A 19,406-nucleotide genomic window follows, 5' to 3' on the forward strand; every position below is an offset into this window, starting at 1 on the left:
CCTTGTGCATTAAGCTGGTGAGTGACCACAGGTGCTACCAGAATACACTTCCTCACTTGTCTGATATGCTGCGTATTGGACCAGTGGACACAGGGGCTTGGAACCAGTGTGCTAGCAACACATTTGTATGAGGACGAAAATCCCATTCCAGTTTAAAAAAACAAACTTAAAGATGAAAGTAAAAAGCTTATTTCAGAATCGATGCTTTGCTAATTAGTTTAGAGCAAACAACTGTTAAACATATCAAGTCACTCAGTAACTCCTTAAATAAGATTTGAACACCTGGAGTAATTAGGATACAACTTCCCCATTTCTGGGAGGTACTGGTAGGTATTAGCGTAGTAAAAAGAAGGAATTTAAGCTTTTGAGGCAGGTAGACCCCAGTTCAAAGGCTGGCTCTGCCACCTTAAACATACGGCAGGTTATTTAACCTGGTTGGGCCTCAGATTCTTTGTTAGGATTGTTGTGAGGATTTAGAACGATTCCACACAGCATCCATGGTAATATATAATAGGCACCCAATAAATGAAGTTAAGAGATGATTATCCATTCCATATAAATACTTTACCCATGAAAACTATAACAGGCCTACCCGTAACTGAAGAGCTTACCTCTGCCAGGTAGGTCACCATATTCAAGGTAATGTCAGCATATGCTTCATGAAGGTATCGGCAGACCACGTTGACCCATGTGGCACAGTCCCTCGTGTAGCTGTGTGTTTTATAAAGGGTCATGACATGTGCAAGATTGGAAAGCTTGGGGTTCTTCTCTTCCAAACACACCTTTTAAGAGAAGAAACTCAATTAGGGACAAAACAGCTTGATGAACAGGAAGATGTGTCAGAAATTTTGCTGTAAGACAATGTTTGCAATTTTGCTCTGGAATCTGGAAAACACACCGGTACTTTTTTTTTTTTGGCAAGCTGCAGAAGTGCTTATCTTAGTAATTAGCTAATATGATTTTCACAGATCCTTTCCACCTGTCTGCTTAATAATGAAGCCACAAGACAACGTGCATCGGCTACTCGGGACGTAAATTACTAGCCATATCGGTTATGATGTTCAGGTTTTGTGAAACTCAGTTTCCTTTCGGGGTAATTTCTGTTTAGCATTGGACCTTCCTGAAGGCCCGTATGGATCCACCTGAGTGTGGAGCCAGAAATCATACCTGAGCAATCCTTTCGGCTATATCCTTGCAGAACTGATTGGGATTTTCGAAATGCTGGATCAGCTGAGGCAGGAGACACAACACGTTCAGTGGAAACCCTGGATCAGAGAAGATGCGGTGGAGAGAGCTGAATATGGTGCATTTGAACTATTAACCGTGGGAAGGAATAGCGCAGATTTTATTCCGAGGTGACGCAAAAACAGTCTTTTGAACCAGCTTTACTGTGATCTAACACAAAATCCAGGAAAAGAAATGTACAACCACAATGACACCAGTTACAGAGGAGGAACTGAAGTAGATCTGTAATTCTGAGATATGGTGACTGTCTTGCTATGGGCTGTGAATCAGGATGGCTGGCAGAGATTTTAAAAAGCAGATTAAAATGAACTGAAGCACTAGTTTGAAACTTTTATCAAAAACCATATTTTAAGAAAAGCTTGTACGAGAGGACACAGGCCAACCAATTTAAGTCTTAAGTAATGTAATCAAAAAGACTCTTTAAAATGGTAAGTAATGGCTTAGTACCACTGTATTAAGCTCTACCTTCATAAAAAGAAGTCTGGGCCACATGCCATGGTATTAAAAATATGGCTGGTGATTTGGCTTAATTCAAAACAATAGGGAACCAAGCGAATTTTCAAGAGGGGGGAAAAAGCTAAGAAAACAAAAAAGATTTAGGAGTTAAGAAAAAAGAGAAAAAAAGTTTGTCTGTACAAGAACAATGGAATAAACGGACAGTACCCGCAATTTGATCTGGAAAGCACAAAGAAATAATTAATATATTACTTCTCCCCCTTTTATGCGATTGCCTTAAACATGTCTTTCACAATTTAAATAATTTTAAGATTTACATTATGTATAATTTTGAAAGAAATGACAAACTAGTCTCAAAGAATCATTTCTAAACAGAATTGTTGAAAGTACTAAGCCCATTATCTTATTACACTAAACATAAACACGACCACCACCAGAACAGCAAGAGAATGAGTGACGCTGGCCTTACCAATGGCTTGGGATGAATCTACCATGGATACTTTGGATACTGGTGTGAGCAAACTGAAAAGCTGCAGGGTCAGGTCGGTGGTGGTGAGGGAGGTGAATCCTTTCAGCAGCAGCTGCTGCAACCCTGAGAAGTCTGACCACTTGAGCTGCGCCTGGAGTTTTTCAAGTTTTTCTCGGTTCTCAGCTTTATCAAGCGGCATGTGAGCCAGTAGTCTATTCAACAGCCTTAAAGCCATTAGGTATTCAAACTCAAAATCAGATTCCATCAAGGCCACTGTGACCCAAAAGATGGTGGCCAACAAGTTGGTTGGATGGTTTATGTGTGACGGATCTGAGAGGCTGTCCTTCAAGGAAGATGAGCTTCTGGTTTTTGAGGAGAGGCCTTGTTGGGTACAAGCCTGAATTCTGTCTAGTGTGGCGCTCCTGGGTGGGTCAGAGGATCGGTCGACAACACCAAATTTCTTGGGCACAGAAAAGCTTCTTTGATGCCGGCTCCGTTCTGCGGTTGCCGTGTTGCCACTGGCTGCCCCAGGGTTCACATTTAGTTGTCCTGTGCTCTTTCTGCTTGCTGTTAGTTTAGTGTTAGAGCTTAAATCTGGTGATGAAGAGCTGGGTATAAAAATAAAAAAGTTCAAAAGAAAGCCAACATGCGTCAGTGAAGAGCCAGTAGTTTTAAGATCCACTGACAAACACTAAGATAGGGAAATCGTTTTTTGGAAATACTGCCTATTTTTTTTCCCCATACCCTTAAACTTACAGGAATAAATTTCCTATTCCTAAACTTAAAGCTATGAAAAACAAAACAATGAACCCTCACCAACAAAACAACAACAAAACCTAATACTGCCTTGCACTTACTGAAAAGCTGAAGAAGAGCAGTTGGTGGTAAGGTTTACTGATCTTTCATTTATTTTGTTTGTTTGTTTGACTTTGGACAGAAGTAATTTAGGAATAAGGTATACCTGAGGGGCACAAAGTTTAATATTCTATTAACTGACTAATAAGAACAAAAATGGAAAGAATATTATCTAGAAAGAAAAAAGTTAGTAATGCATCAAAGGAAATTTTTTACGCTTATAAAAAATCTATGAGAAATGGTCTCTAAGCCTATTTCAGGCTGAAAAGATAAAACTCTTTATCAGCGTTCTTGCTAAATTCTTACTGAGATAAATCTGTAGGTTTATATAGCAAATGTGTACGGTATTAGGAATCATACTAAAATCACCTATCCATAAAAAATGCTCAACTTAAAAAGGCTCAGTGTGATTTATGATAACATTGCTGACTCGATTTCAAGCAAAATGAACTCAATTATACAAACGGAATAGAGAATTGTGAATGATTTGAAATGGGTAATTAAACATTGGCAGGAGCAAAAGGAACAAAAATAAAAAAGAAAGATCCTGCGATAGGAATTTATTCAAGTAAAATCAACATGAATACCAGCTGTTTTTATAGTGATGGTTCAGATGAGTTTTGTATATATTCATTCAAAAAATAACATTTAGTTTTGGTTTCTGTTTTTAATGTAATAAATAGGATAATTATTCAATAAAATTTGAAAAAGTACTCAAAGACATAACACAGAAAATGAAAAAGCATTAATTAATATTTGTATTATGTTGAAATAACATTTCTCCTCTCTCTTCCTGATGTTTAAAAAGACTTATATGATGTGTACATATTGTGTGCCAGAACTTTCTCTCTCTTTTTTTTAAACTAAAGAAAAAGTCATATCTCAAAAACTAGATGTGTTCTTTGGACTTTGCCCAAAGTCCAGGCATCTCTCAAATATTCAGTCCAGCATATTTGATTTCAAAAGTCATGAAGCTGCTTCTCACCGAGATAATACCGTTAAGAGATCGGTGTTCTTCAAGCAGTCCGACAGGTTATCCACAGCAGCTTCCAATGTAAGGAGAGCTTCCATGACGTAACCCTGCCAGACATGCAAAGATAACATTTTGGTACTGCTTAAAACTCCTGTTCACTTCCTGAAGATAAATTTAATTAACGCAAACTGTATTCAGTCTGATGTTAATATCATTGAGGGCTAGACAGTCATTGTTATTGCAACTTACCAAGTCTAAAAACAAATTTTAAGGGCCACACAGGAAATTCAGATGGCTTAGCAGTTAGCAGATAGTCACAGAGATTTATTTCCCTAGTTCTGAGGTCCTGAACAGCTCAATCTCATTTGAAATCCAACAGGGAGAGGGCAAGACTAAAGGTGGCGGGCATGGCCCCTTGCTGAGGGGGATGGTGGGCATTTGAAATACAGAGTGGCAATGTCTCAGCCAGAGATGAGGAACCGAAGTATGAGAAGGGCTCTGCCTCAGTGGCATTTTGAAGAGCACATCCCATGGCCAGAAAAAGAGGCTAGAGTTCACAGGTGTGAGGGTCTCCTGGGATGGAGTAACTATTCTGATAGAAAAGAAGTGAAAGAAGGGCTTGGCTCAAGCTACAGAGCTTGTAATGCCCTGGATTTCAACCAGCTGCCCAGTCCTTGGGCTCTACCTAAAGGGTCTTCTTGTGGTACTTCCATTACTTCTTCAGCTCTTCTCAGTGTACTGAAGGCTCGCTATACAGAAAGGGGTAGTGCTTTGCATAGATACAATGGAGATCCCGTCTCTGGGTGGCGAGACCGCACAGCTGCCTCCTACGTTCGGGGCAAAAAGACAGAAACAATACAAATAATTCCCCGATTCCCTGTCAAATAAAACCAACAACAAAAACCACCAAGAAGAAGCCCCCAAGGGATTTTCAGGGGTTGGCTCAATAAAACAATATCCACTGGATTTCTGGAACAATGCTCCTTGAAGTGCTTTTTGTAACTACAAAAGTTAACCTCTCAAAATTTTTAAAAATAAATTGTATATGCCCAAATGGTTAGAATAATTGGCGAGAGAAAGAAGGCTCAAAGAAAGCTGTTCAGGCCTCATCTTTGACATGAGAGAAGGAGACTGAGTTCAGTGTTCTTTCCTTCCATACCTGAATCTCATCTCCATGTTCTCCGATCACCTCCACTAGTCTGGAGAGAAGGTCAGACAAGGCGTGCGCTGACAGAGGTTGCTTGAGCGCCCGGAATATCTGGAAGGACCGACCGGCATAATGCCTCGAGGAGCTTGCAAGGGCTGTCTGCAATGCAACTTCACTCAAGTGTTGCTCCAGATGGAAACCTAGGCACCAAGAAGCCAGAGGTGGGTCAAGTGATATTCCGCAAACCCTGGGGCATTAGTTATTCAAAGGTGTACATTAGGCTACCTGCATAGAGCTGCCTCCTGGTGGTCCCTGTTTAGGAATTAACCATTTTAAAATTTAAAAAAGCCAATTAGGATAGATCTTAAAGAGGCAAAGTGCAGTAGAAAGAGTCAGAAGCTTTGGAGCAAGATGGTTCTGGTTTTGAACAAGGGGTTTTGGGACGCTGGGAAAGAAATGTATTCTCTATGAACCTGTTTTCTTATTTTTAACTGGAGAATAATAGTATCCATCTCCTAGAATTGTTGTGGAAATCCAACAATTCAAAAAATGCTTAGTACACTGTCTGACACATAATACTGACTCACAAAGGTATTCTTGTTTATTGCCCTATTTTTCTACACCGTTCTTCTGAACTACTTTTTCCGTGGAATACTTTCACTCCTGTTTTCATAAAAGAATTTGTCGGGAACAAGTTTTCAGAGTCCTTGTGTATGTAGAGGAAAGCTGTTGGTGGATCTAGTCCACTCTCAACACAACCAAAGCCTATACGAAAGTCTTCGCTCTTCGGAACAGTCTATAAATGTGCAGATACTGAAATGTAGATGGTGCCAAGAAGGCAGCCATCATTTATACTCTTGCCTGAATATTGGTTCTTCCAATAGCATGAAGGTCATCTTTGTCATCAGAAAACCACTTGATCAGATGGAAATGAGAATGTAGGGTAAAGCGCATGACTGAATTCTGGGCCGCTATCTGTACTCTCTGCTGTGTCTCCCTGCAGGAGGAAACCTGACTACAAAGTCAGAGGACATGATGAAAACAGTGACTTTGGCTGTCTCTGTGATCTAGAGGGCTCTGTGGTACATTGGATTGTCACATAAAAATGAAATCAGGAAGGGTAATTTAATGTCATTGTTCTTAGCTGCTGCCGGGCTGTTTGACCCTAGGGACCTGTAGGCTGTGTAAGAAAACGTTCCTGCAGAGCAGACCAAGCGTCCTGGAAAATGGACTTAGGCATGAATACTCAGGGTAGTAAATATAGGATTAAAACCATACGGGCAGTTCACAATTTAAGAATGGATCATATTTCAACACAGAATCTGTTACCTTTTTTTGTTTTATTTTCCTACTTAATTTTATTATGTGTGGAGTTAGGTCCTCTGTCGATGAACAAAAATGTATTTACATCACAATGGACCTGAAAGCTAGAATGACACTAGTAGGACTGCAGAACCCCAGCGCAACTATGACAACGTCCTTAAAGAAAGGCAATTTAATGTGTCCCACAGCAACGCTGCATTGCCCAGCCTTTCCGGCAGCTGGGTGTGATCTCGTGCCTGAGTTCCGGCCAGTGGAATGCGGAAAGAAACAGTGGCTGCCACGTTCGAGTCTGGCGTGGTGTAAATTCCTCCTGAGTAATCCTCTATTCATGCTCTTCCTCCACCTGCTGGAAGGTTGAGGAGAGGCCTCTGAGCAATGGGGTGACAGAGCCCACAGGATGGAGGGTCTCTGAAGTGCTGTGTGGAAGGCCGTCGGACAAACATCTACACTGACCTGTTACATGATCCAGAAGTCACCTTCTACTGCGTTAAGCCTCCGAACTTTGGGGGCTGTATGTTACAGCAGCTATGCTACCCTGACTAATACAAGCATTTCCAGGAACACATTGTGTCATGCTACAGTGGAAACGGGCAGAAAGCAGGGCTGTACAGGGAAACCGTAGTGAGTAAGAGTATCTGGGGTGAGATGTGGACAGACTCAGACCCTAGATACCCTCTGGGAAACCAGTAAAGGGATTCGTGTGTTTTCTCATTTTTATTATCTTCATACCATCTAAGGTTTTCGACAAATTAATGGCTCACACACAAATAATAAATTTCTTCCTTTGGGTTATGTTCAATTATTAAATGACTTTGAAGTGGGGGAAATACCGAGATAAGAGGTCTCAATATTTCAAAAATATTCCAAAGGAGACGTTCAAAACCAGAAATGTCAACCCTATTCCTGAAATGAGTTTCTCATGTGAGTTCATGAGTATTTTATGTTTTTTCAAAAGCACCTTCTGATAATGAGAAGAGATGTGGCTAATCTGGAATGTTTTGAACTATGAGGTGTGCTAATTATCAGAGTAGCTGGGAAAGCCAGTGAGCCATCTTTCGTGTGGCCAGCCTGGTGTGGGGGGAAAGGTAGGGACAGTTGTTGCATCATGCTGGGGAGCCAAATTTAAATTTCACACACAAACCAGGTCAGGTTGAATCTGAACGGTATATAGCTAAGGGCTTCAACATCATGATGCTGTTATAATCTAAATAAGAATCACACTGTGTTCAGAATATTGAATGATCATTAGCACAGGAATTATTAGCAAACACTTTCAAAATGAAAAACATTTTATCACAAAATTCTTTTTCTAACCAGTTTTCAAGGATGACAATTTTTTTCACAGTTGAGTCTGAATACAGTCAGTAAGATTTACTACTACTCATGCCCTTCTTTGTTTTTTTTTGTAAATTTTTAAAATTTGAGTATAGTTGACACACAATGTCACCCTAGTTTCAGGCATACGGCATAGTGATTCAGCTTCTCTCTATGTTATGCTGTGCTCACCCTAAGTATAGCTCCCATCAGTCACCATACAGCACCGTTACAATAGCATCGACTCCGTTCCCTATGCTGTGCCTTTTATCCCTGTGACTTATTCCTTCCATAACTGGGAAGCCTGTATCTCCTGCCCCCCTTCACCCATTTTGCCCATATCCCTACTCCCTTTGCTCTGGCAACCATCTGTTTGTTCTCTTTATTTATAGGTCCGATTCTGCTTTTGTTTATTCAAGTTATTTTTTAGATTCCACATATGAGTGAAATCATATTGGATTTTTTTTCTCAGTTTGACTTACTTCACTTAGCATAATACCCTCTGGGTACACACATGTGGTCACGATGGCAAAAACAAAACAAAACAAAAACTCATCCTTTTTAACGGCTACGTTATTATACATTCTACTCTACAGTCCATTATAAATAACACGTTTATTATGTATACGTATAATATGTATATGTAATGGAATATATATGGACTGAATATACATCTACCTCTATGTCTATATACACACACCTCTTCCTCATCCATTCATCTAGGGACGGACACTTGGGTTACTTCCATATATTGGCTATTGCAAATAATGCTGCAATAAACATAGGAGGGCATGTATCTTTTCAAATTAGTGTTTTCACTTTCTTTGGATAAATGCCCAGTAGCACAATTATTGAATCATCTGATGTTTCTATTTTTAATATTTTGAGGAAATCCCATATTTTTCATAGCGGCTACACCGATTTACATTCCCACCATCAGTGCACGAGGGCTCCTTTTCCTCCACATCCTTGCCAACACTTGTTATTTCTTGTTTTTTTGATTCTAGCCATTCTGATAGATGTAAGGTGATATCTCATTGTAGTTTTGATTTGTGTTTCCCTGATGATGAGTGATGTTGAGCATCTTTTCATGTGTGTGTTATGTCATGGCCTTCTCTAAATAAAATTAATATTACAGGGCATAGTTTAATTCTAGTGAGGTAAATGAAACAAAAAGAATAGTGACCTTTGGGAATTATTTGATAGAGCATAATACAAATATACATGACATTAACAATCATTCAGTTAGGCACATCTGAAATAAGCCTCAAAGCTCCCCAACAAATATTCTTCTGCTATCAGTGCTGAAGGCAGAACTATATATGTGTGTGTGTGTGTGTGTGTGTGTGTGTGTACACACACACATATGCTATATGCAGAACTATACGTATATGAAGTGTGTGGTCGTAATGGGAAGGATATGCTCCATTACAGAAAATGTTAGAAATGGCATTTGGGGAAACAGGATAAAGTACCTGATTTGGAGTCTTTAAATACGGATACAACATGACGTAGAAAGTTAGTGAGCTGTTCAGCACTCTTTGAATTTTGATTTTTGGGTGTGATGTCTTCATGGCACCAAAGTGGACCAAATGCCCTTAAACAAAACATACAAAATGTTAAAAATATAACCATTTAAATATAATCATTTTGCATTTTTAAAAGCATGTGTGCAATTGCAACTCCAAGGGCACAATATGATTTTTAAATTTTACTGATTAATGTGAGGTTAGTTTCAGTCTGATAAAGCTTAAGAGCATACTCAAAACAGATCTAGTTAATTTACGGAGGTATATTTTTTTTCTTATGTTTTACTCACAAAATAAAAACCTCACAAAATTTACTCATGAAATTAAAACCTCTCAATTCACCAGAACAGTGTTTATACATAATAGGTGCTACATGTTTGTCAAATAAAGTGATATAAAATGTTAATTAAAATATAGGTTTAGGCACAGACTCTATTTGTATATTTTATTTTATTTATTTATTTTTTTTAAGGATTTTATTTATTTATTTGACAGAGATAGAGACAGCCAGCGAGAGAGGGAACACAAGCAGGGGGAGTGGGAGAGGAAGAAGCAGGCTCACAGCAGAGGAGCCTGATGTGGGGCTCGATCCCATAACGCCGGGATCACGCCCTGAGCCGAAGGCAGATGCTTAACCGCTGTGCCACCCAGGCGCCCCTCTATTTGTATATTTTAGATTTGCAGAGAGAACGCTTTTATCAGGATCATATCATTAGGCTGCCAGATACAGTAGAAACAAGTTGAAGATACAGCCCCTGATATCTACTTGGTTTTCAACAGGAAGAACAGGATGGAGCCAGATGTGAGAATTTCAGAGAACACTCTTCCCAACACGTGGTACTGACAGTGTTGAGTGGCGAGCATATTTTCATTCTCCACAAACATTCAGGTCTCAGATACCCTAGTTGTAGGCACCATCAGCCCCCTTCTGAAGCTTCCCATTCATTAAATCCTATATTGAGCTGAGAGCTGCAAAGAACACTCTGAAATTAATTGAGGAAAGAAAATGCTTTTCTCCTTTTTTGCATTAATCGATGCATTTGTGGAAGAAAGAAAAATCGTGGGTATCAGAGAACATCTATACAGACTAGACTTCCAGAATTTAATGCATTGAGAAAGGAAAGCAGCCCCTCCCCCCAGTAGAGTCACAGGTAAGTGGTTTTCTTAATACAAATACTGGACCTCAGGATGCTAGAAATTCTTGAAGCCTTGCAAGCCAAATTGTTTGGTAGGAGAACCAGAAGACCTGAGAAAACGTGATTGCTTGCAGCTTTTCTTGATTTTGATCATCACTGTACTTCCTTCCCTATCATGCTTCCTATTGTTTCTGACTTCCATTTATAAATGACTCTGGATTAGATGAGCAGACAATGGTCCCCTCTGCAGCTGCTCCTGGGTCAACCGTGGCTAATATATTTGGTTTCCAGAGCGACGAGCTTTGCCAAGTCTCAGAACTCCCAGATCCTGACAGCTCTGATAGAGGATTAAAGTCATCTGCACCGCGGGGCGCTCCCGTGTCCTGCCTCCATCTGCTGCATTGTCTTTGTACGTGAGACCTCCCGCCCATCAACTGTGCCATCAGTGGGATCTGAGACAACTTCTGCCAGGATCTACCTGGGGCACAGACTCCAGCAGATGCAATTTAGAAAAGAAGGCTTTGCTAAAGCCGCGGGCTCGCTTTTCCATCTGCGTGGTTTTAAACAGATGACATTTCCCCCAAAAGACCAACCTAAAGACAGACCCCTGTCTCCCGACCCCTCACTACCTGGTCGTCAGAAACTCGATGAGCTTGTTTGCCTTCTCATCTGCTTCAGCAGTTGTGTCTGCATCCTCCACCTCCTGGGTCATCTGCGGGAGGTTCCCGCTGCTGCCCCCCAGACTGATGCTGGAGGACGTGGAACTGGAGCTCAGCCCCGAGTCTGGCACTGGGGATGACTGGTCCTCTCTCAGGAAGTCAAAGCCACCTGGTGGGACAAGAAGAGCAAGGTGGAAATGTGCTCGGCAGGGGGCTTCATGTGGTTAGGAGGTGAGCAAAAAGGAGTGCATAGTTATTTAAATGTTTTGGAGAAAACATTTGATTGTGACCATGGTTACGATGAAATGAGACTGGTATTCTTTCCTTGCTTCTGGAATAGTTGAACTGCCGTGCAAACCAGAGTGTCTTTGGTAATAGGAGTGTGATCTGCTGTTTTCTACTCTGGTGTGTAAATGGATGCTTTCTGCAAAAGAAGTGGTGTGTGTGTGTGTGTGTGTGTGTGAGCGTGCGTGCACATGTACACGCACATATGTTCACACGCACACACATGTGCACACAGTTCCACTATACTTCTGGACCCAACTGTGCCGTTCATAAATTATTCCTGGGTATTAGACTACTTAAATCAGTGAAACGACACCATTTTTGAGAATACCAACACCTTGTAATTGATAAGTTATACATAATGTTTTGAGTAAATGAACTTACAACTGTGAATATTATGTGCATATTCATATGTTTTAATAAACTATATCTCATGGCAGTCCAAGAAATGTGGTAGAAACAAATACTATGTTTTTTCCCCACCCCATATTTGGTTATCATTCTACATCTCTGGATGTTGGTTTGAAAATGTACCAATATTACCTTGATCCCCAAACCAGGCAAGGACCCCATCAAAAAGGAGAATTACAGACCGATTTCCCTAATGAATATGGATGCCAAAATCCTCAACAAGATCCTGGCTAATAGAATCCAACAGTACATTAAAAAGATTATCCATCATGACCAAGTGGGATTCATCCCTGGGATGCAAGGGTGGTTCAACATTAGTAAATCTATCAGTGTCTTAGATTTTATCCAGAAAGAAAAATTCAAAAATCATATGATTCTCTCAATAGATGCAGAAAAAGCATTTGACAAAATACAGCATCCTTTCCTGATTAAAACCCTTCAGAGTGTAGGGATAGAGGGTAAATTCCTCAATCTCATAAAAACCATCTATGAAAAGCCTACAGCAAATATCATTCTCAATGGGAAAAAGCTGGAAGCCTTTCCCTTAAGATCAGGAACACGACAAGGATGCCCACTGTCGCCACTATTATTCAACATAGTACTAGAAGTCCTTGCCACAGCAATCAGACGACAAAAAGGGATAAAAGGTATTCAAATCAGCAAAGAAGTCAAACTGTCTCTCTTTGCAGATGACATGATACTCTATATGGAAAACCCAAAAGAATCCACTCCCAAACTAATAGAAGTTATAAAGCAATTCAGTAATGTGGCGGGATACAAAATCAATGCTCAGAAATCAGTTGCATTTCTATACACGAATAATGAGACTGAAGAAAGAGAAATTAGGGAATCCATCCCATTTACAATAGTACCAAAAACCATACATTACCTTGGAATTAACTTAACCAGAGATGTAAAGGATCTATATTCTAGAAACTATAAATCACTCTTGAAAGACATTGAGGAAGACACAAAAAGATGGAAAAATATTCCATGCTCATGGATCGGAAGAATTAACACAGTTAAAATGTCCATGCTACCCAGAGCAATCTACACTTTCAATGCTATCCCGATCAAAATACCAATGACGTTTTTCAAAGAACTGGAAAAAATAGTCCTTAAATTTGTATGGAACCAGAAAAGGCCCCGAATCGCCAAGGAACTATTGAAAAGGAAAAACAAAGCTGGGGGCATCACAATGCCGGATTTCGAGCTGTACTACAAAGCTGTGATCACAAAGACAGCATGGTACTGGCACAAAAACAGACACATAGACCAATGGAACAGAATAGAGAACCCAGAAATGGACCCTCGGCTCTTTGGGCAACTAATCTTTGATAAAGCAGGAAAAAACATCCGGTGGGAAAAAGACAGTCTCTTCAATAAATGGTGCTGGGAAAATTGGACAGCTACATGCAAAAGAATGAAACTTGACCACTCTCTCACACCATACACAAAGATAAACTCCAAATGGATGAAAGACCTCAATGTGAGGCAGGAATCCATCAAAATCCTAGAGGAGAACATAGGCAGCATCCTCTACAATATCGGCCAAAGCAACCTTTTTCATGACACATCTCCAAAGGCAAGAGAAACAAAAGATAAAATGAACTTGTGGGACTTCATCAAGATCAAAGCTTCTGCACAGCCAAGGAAACAGTCAAAAAAACTAAGAGGCAGCCCACGGAATGGGAGAATATATTTGCAAATGACACTACAGATAAAAGACTGGTATCCAAGATCTACAAAGAACTTCTCAAACTCAATACACGAGAAACAAATAAATCATAAAATGGGCAGAAGATATGAACAGACACTTTTCCAATGAAGACATACAAATGGCTAACAGACACATGAAAAAATGTTCAAAATCATTAGCCATCAGGGAAATTCAAATCAAAACCACACTAAGATACCACCTTACGCCAGTTAGAATGGCAAAAATTGACAAGGCAAGAAACAAAAGTTGTTGGAGAGGATGTGGAGAAAGGGGATCCCTCCTACATTGTTGGTGGGAATGCAAGTTGGTACAGCCACTCTGGAAGACAGTGTGGAGGTCCCTTAAAAAGTTAAAAATTGAGCTACCCTATGACCCAGCCATTGCACTACTGGGTATTTACCCCAAAGATACAGACGTAGTGAAAAGAAGGGCCATATGCACCCCAATGTTCATAGCAGCATTGTCCACAATAGCTAAATCGTGGAAGGAACCGAGATGCCCTTCAACAGATGACTGGATTAAGAAGTTGTGGTCCATATATACAATGGAATATTACTCAGCTATCAAAAAGAATGATTTTTCAACATTTGCTGCAACATGGACGGCACTGGAGGAGATAATGCTAAGTGAAATAAGTCAAGCAGAGAAAGACAATTATCATATGATTTCTCTCATCTATGGAACATAAGAACTAGGAAGATCGGTAGGGGAAGAAAGGGATAAAGAAAGGGGGGGTAATCAGAAGGGGGAATGAACCATGAGAGACTATGGACTATGAGAAACAAACTGAGGGCTTAGAGGGGAGGGGGGTGGGGGAATGGGATAGACTGGTGATGGGTAGTAAGGAGGGCACGTATTGCATGGTGCACTGGGTGTTATACACAACTAATGAATCATTGAACTTTACATCAGAAACCAGGGATGTACTGTACGGTGACTAACACAATATAATAAAAAAACATTAAAAAAAAAAAAAGAAAATGTATATAGGCAACCATCCCTTTTCTCCTACTTAATAATCATAAAAAGTCCATAGTTCTGGTATATATGACATATAACCTGCAATAGGAGTGAGGAGCTGTGGGCCTGAATATTATCTCTGCCATTTTTTGTGCAATCTCAGGGCATTTATATAACTTCTACCTTAGTTTCCTATTATGATAAGATTAAGACAGTAATTTCTATCACACAAAGCAATCATAGTTGAAACTGGATGTTCATAAGTACGAATAAACATTTATGAAGAGGAGACCTTTTCCAAGCCCTTTGTATACCCTTTCCATGTCCGCCACAGAGTCCATCATTTCAGCTATCTAAAATGATTGATTTTAGAGAATTGTAGTTGTCTTCACTATGGTAGTATTGTGTTTGGTTCTGTAAATCCCCACTTTGTGCCACATCAGCGGTATAGTGAATACAAAACTGAGGCACTCAGGGCTGCACAACTTAATGGACGTTACAACGTTCTCAGTCTAAACCATGCACTTAATGGAATACACCCTTATCCTGGGGAGTCAGGACCGCCAGAAGTCCTCAGATTCTTTTAATTAAACATCTACAGTAAAGAGAGTTTTGTGTCTCTGAGCGGCTATGGACGGGTTATTTTCAATAAAGTGTAGCTTGGTTTAAAATAAAGGGCTTAAACTGAGATCAGTTGTCCTGATGTCTCAGACTTAGTGACTTCACGTTTGTTTTCTAAAGAAATACCTTAACGTCTGTCAAAGGACAAGACAGCACTGAGTACAAGTGATGAGTAAGAGGCTCTTCCTCTTCAAGATTACGAATAAAGTACGCGGTGACATGTGGAGTGTCACACCATACCCAGTGCCAATGTAATGTACAAAACAGGAATGTTAGTTCATTCTCATTTTGAGATATTTTAAATGTTCTGATTCTAAATGAAAACCACTGGGTCAAACCCTTTTGGGAAAGTTTTCATGAATAGCTGTACACAGCAGAGTAATTTGACTCAAACATGACTCAGCTAATGCTTTCTGTTCTCATTTCTAAGAAGAACATTTTGGTCTCAAAACAGCAATGGTTCTTAGTAGACTGCCACTCATGGTGCCTTCCAGAAAAATCAGTCACTTTAATAAAGTGAAAATTCCCTCAGGGGAACTAGAAGTTACACAAGTGATACATCGGGCACCTTGGCAATGACCTGCTCTCATGGCGATGGAGAAGGTCACTGTTTTGTGCTTTCTCATCCTTCAGTGTTTGAGACTGAAGCTCTTGGCCAAAGTGCATCTTAATTTTCAATGGTATCAGTAGGAGCATATTTCATGAGAGCAGCAAGCATAATAAGGAAAAAGACATCTGAAAATACTCAATAATGAAGAAGGATTTTGAGAACCAAGTTAACCATCAGGTGGAATGGTGCTGCTACTTGCTCGCTTGGAAAGTTGGGGTGATCACATTAGGGAAGTTAATTTGGGCTCCACCGACACCATAAGTTATCTTTGCATTTGTGATTCTGTCTCAGGCTCTCTGGCGCTCCTTTCATTACCTGTGTAGAGATACTCTGGTTGATAAGCTGGCTGAACTGTGAGAGTCTTAGCTTCGCCCATCTCTCGCGTCTGCAGGAGCACAGAAGCAATGGCATGAAAATTGCTGTTGCAAGAGAGGGCAATCAAGAGGTGAAGAAGCAATTTTTTGCTGTGTTCAAAGACTTCAGGCCGGTAATGGTCCAAACCTGGAACAAAACAGTGGAATTTCTTAGTATAAACAAGTTTTAAGCTCGTTTAGATTCCAAGGATAGTAAAGATTCCAAGTCACTCGGGAGGAACATGTTAAAAGAATGTTCGGTTTTCTTTGTTATTGTTTGTATTACCAACATAAAGAAGTTGGGCTTAGGAAAAATAAAATGCTCTATTCCTCAAATCAAATGTTCTCATAAAAATGCTGATAGATGGACTTTTCTTGACCTCTCCGTAGCATTTGACATGGTTAGCATTCCTCCTTCCTGGGATGTTCTCTTCCCTGGATCTCCCTGTTAACTGAAGGATTCTAACTTTGTTCATCTCTCTCTAACTAAACTTCTGAGTCTCCCTGCCTTGTTCCTTTTCCCTTTTTTGCTCTACAATTTGGCTATTTTATTTTTATTTTTTAAAGATTTTTTATTTATTTGAGAGCGAGAGAGAGGAAGAATGAAGAGGGAGAGCGAGAAGGAGAAGCAGACTCCCTGCTGAGCAGAGAGCCCGACGCGGGACTCGATCCAAGGACCCTGGGATCATGACCTGAGCCGAAGGCAGTTGCTTACCCCACTGAGCCACCCAGTTCCCCCAATTTGGCTATTTCAAAATCTCAGTGCTTGTGCTGTATGTTTTTTCTCTCTATGCGCTGACAGTGTCTCATGGCTTTGAATTTATCACATCTAGCCAAAGACCCTCAAAGAGGCCCCACTTGTTTTGGGTATCTTTATAGTATAGCATTAGCGAGGTACCACTCTATACTGCAGTAATAGGGTGACTCTAAACAATGACTGATCAACTGAAGTTGTAGAGCAGATGTCACATAGAAGTAATGAAAAATGGAAGAGACGAAATTTTCAGAAATGAGGAACGCAATGTAAAAGAAAGGCTCTCTGGATTACATCTATAGGTTTTTGACCCTATTGGCTAGAATTCCTCTTAGATCCAGTCTTACCTAAGAAGACAGCATGAAGTAATAATGGTAGATGAAGAGCCCAATCTTCTCTCACACTGTGATCCACCACCATCTCAGTCATAAAAATAACAGCAATATTGCACCTAATCAATGACATGATGAAATTAATGTAACTTCTGAAGAGGATGGAAATACATTGATAGATCATTAAGTCACAGTTAAATACAACTCATAAGACCTGCTGAAGAATTATGTAAGACCCTTATTCCAGGGAAATGGAGTTTCATTTCTGACATAGCACAGAACTCCACAAAGACAAGAAATGTTGATCACATAATGGGGTGACTTACTAGTCACTCGATAATAACAGCTGAGGGAGGAAGAGTTACTCACAACCTAGAAATCATCACAGAATGCATATCCGTATCCAGATTGCATCAAGGAAAAATTCTGAGTTACAAGGCAGCTTTGCTTATTGGTTAATATTCAACCAAACTCTACAGATACACTGAGAGCCGCGATTCAAGTCGTGCATAGTCCCTCTGATTTCAAAGCTCATTTCATTTGATGGGACCTGGAATGGTTTCCCTCTCCTCAGAGGAGGAAAGTCCAGCCAAAGCTAAGCAGTCATTTCCCTCTACCCACACACGCTACTTACCTGTGGAGAGGCCCCCGGGGAGTGATGGTCTCTGGGAGGTAGTCAACCAGGGGGGCCCAGCATCCTCCAGTACAAGGCATGGGGAGGGGCTGTGGCTGTTTGGTCTCCGTAATAGTCAACAGCCAGCCCGTGTAGGGAGAAATCGGGTCATCTATAGGGTGAGAAAGACAAGCATGTGTTATTTTTAGGGAGAGTTGATTTTTGTTTTCCCAACTTGGTGTTTGTAGAAAGAATCTTACAAATTTAGGCTAGTAAAAATAACTTTCTATCCATCTCATTCAGTGAGTATGAATTACAGGATCAATGGGTTAGAATTACTTGATTAGATTTTTTAGTCCCTTTATTTTTTGATAATCTAATATACAATTATGCACTATAGAGCAATGGAAAACACAGACACACAAAAAGAAAACATGAAATCATGCAAATTCTCATCTCTGTGAGAACTTGGTCTTTCTCCAGTCTTCCCCATTGCAGTAAAATGCAACTCCATATTTCCATTTTGTTTAGAGCTATCCCTGATTTCCCTTTCACATCTCACATCCAACTCATAATCATGATAATAGTGATGAGGATAAAAGTAATAATAAAAATAATAACATTAGGAGCTAACACAGGGAATACTTCCTTTATACTAGGCACTGTTCTATGCATTGCACCTTTTTTTTTTTTTTTTTTAAGATTCATTTATTTATTTGAGGGGGGAAGGGGCAGAGGGACAAGCCCGATGTGGGGCTAGATCTCATGACCCTGAGATCATGACCCGAACCAAAATCAAGTCAGATGCTCAACCAACTGAGCCATCCAGGCATCCCTGCATTGGATATATTAACAGTGCAAAAATAAGTACCTCTTACCCCTACTTTACAGAGGGGAAACAGAGGTTAGGTATCTTGCCATCATCTTCAGTGAGCTCTACCTTCAAAACATATCCAGAATAAGACCACTTTTCACCATCTCCATCACTGCCAGTGTAAGCCACCACACTCTCTCACATGGAGACCGCAATGGCCTCCCTACTTCCGTTCTTGCCCCTTCACAGTCTGTTTTCCACAGAGCAGCCAGAACAATCCTTTTAAAACAGAAGTTCATTCACGTCTCTTTCTTTGCTTGACACTCTCCAGTGGTTCCCCTTTCCACCCAAAATGAAGTCCAAATTCTACATCACGGCCTTTAAGGCCTTGCGAGGTCTTCCTATTACTGTCTTGGCTCCTACTACCATCCTCCTTGCTCTCACACGACCCCAGTCATTCTGGCTTTCTTGCTGTTCTGTGATCATGTGAGACACCACCCAGCTTCACGGCCTTTACGTCTGGCATTCCCTTTGGCTGTAGTGCTTTTCCCTGGAGAGCCGGTGGCTCCCTTACCTCACACGGGTCTCTGCCCAAGTATCAATATACCACAGAGGATTTCTGGGACCACTCTCTTTAAAACCCCACCCCCAATCACTTTCTATCCTCTCACTCTGCTTTCATTTTCCTTCCTGGCACAGATCACCCATTCTTAGGCACTGAGTACCTCTTCTGACTCTCATGTCAGCTCCGCAACAGCAGAGACTTTATTTTGTTCATTGTTGTTTCCCTAGTACCTCGAACAGTATCTGACATGTAGTAGGGAATC

General features: G+C 40.4%; 1 protein-coding gene across 8 annotated transcripts in view; it reads right to left on the reverse strand.

The window, feature by feature from the left end:
* FRY (FRY microtubule binding protein) overlaps positions 1 to 19,406 on the reverse strand; it is a 429,617-nt gene that overhangs the window by 51,065 nt on the left and 359,146 nt on the right. For all 8 annotated transcript variants that reach the window (XM_087865212.1, XM_087865211.1, XM_087865207.1 and 5 more), the window contains 10 exons: positions 17,787 to 17,937; positions 17,168 to 17,271; positions 16,029 to 16,214; positions 11,077 to 11,275; positions 9,258 to 9,379; positions 5,158 to 5,345; positions 4,011 to 4,105; positions 2,171 to 2,778; positions 1,168 to 1,265; positions 612 to 782 (listed from right to left, as the gene is read on the reverse strand). In XM_087865212.1, the coding sequence (XP_087721338.1) occupies positions 612 to 782; positions 1,168 to 1,265; positions 2,171 to 2,778; positions 4,011 to 4,105; positions 5,158 to 5,345; positions 9,258 to 9,379; positions 11,077 to 11,275; positions 16,029 to 16,214; positions 17,168 to 17,271; positions 17,787 to 17,937 (1,922 nt within the window). The remainder of the gene's footprint in view (positions 1 to 611; positions 783 to 1,167; positions 1,266 to 2,170; positions 2,779 to 4,010; positions 4,106 to 5,157; positions 5,346 to 9,257; positions 9,380 to 11,076; positions 11,276 to 16,028; positions 16,215 to 17,167; positions 17,272 to 17,786; positions 17,938 to 19,406) is intronic.

The sequence above is a fragment of the Ursus americanus genome, chromosome 10 (genome assembly GCF_024610735.1).
Source record: "Ursus americanus isolate L20-20 chromosome 10, mUrsAme1.1.p, whole genome shotgun sequence".
Lineage (NCBI taxonomy): Eukaryota > Metazoa > Chordata > Mammalia > Carnivora > Ursidae > Ursus > Ursus americanus.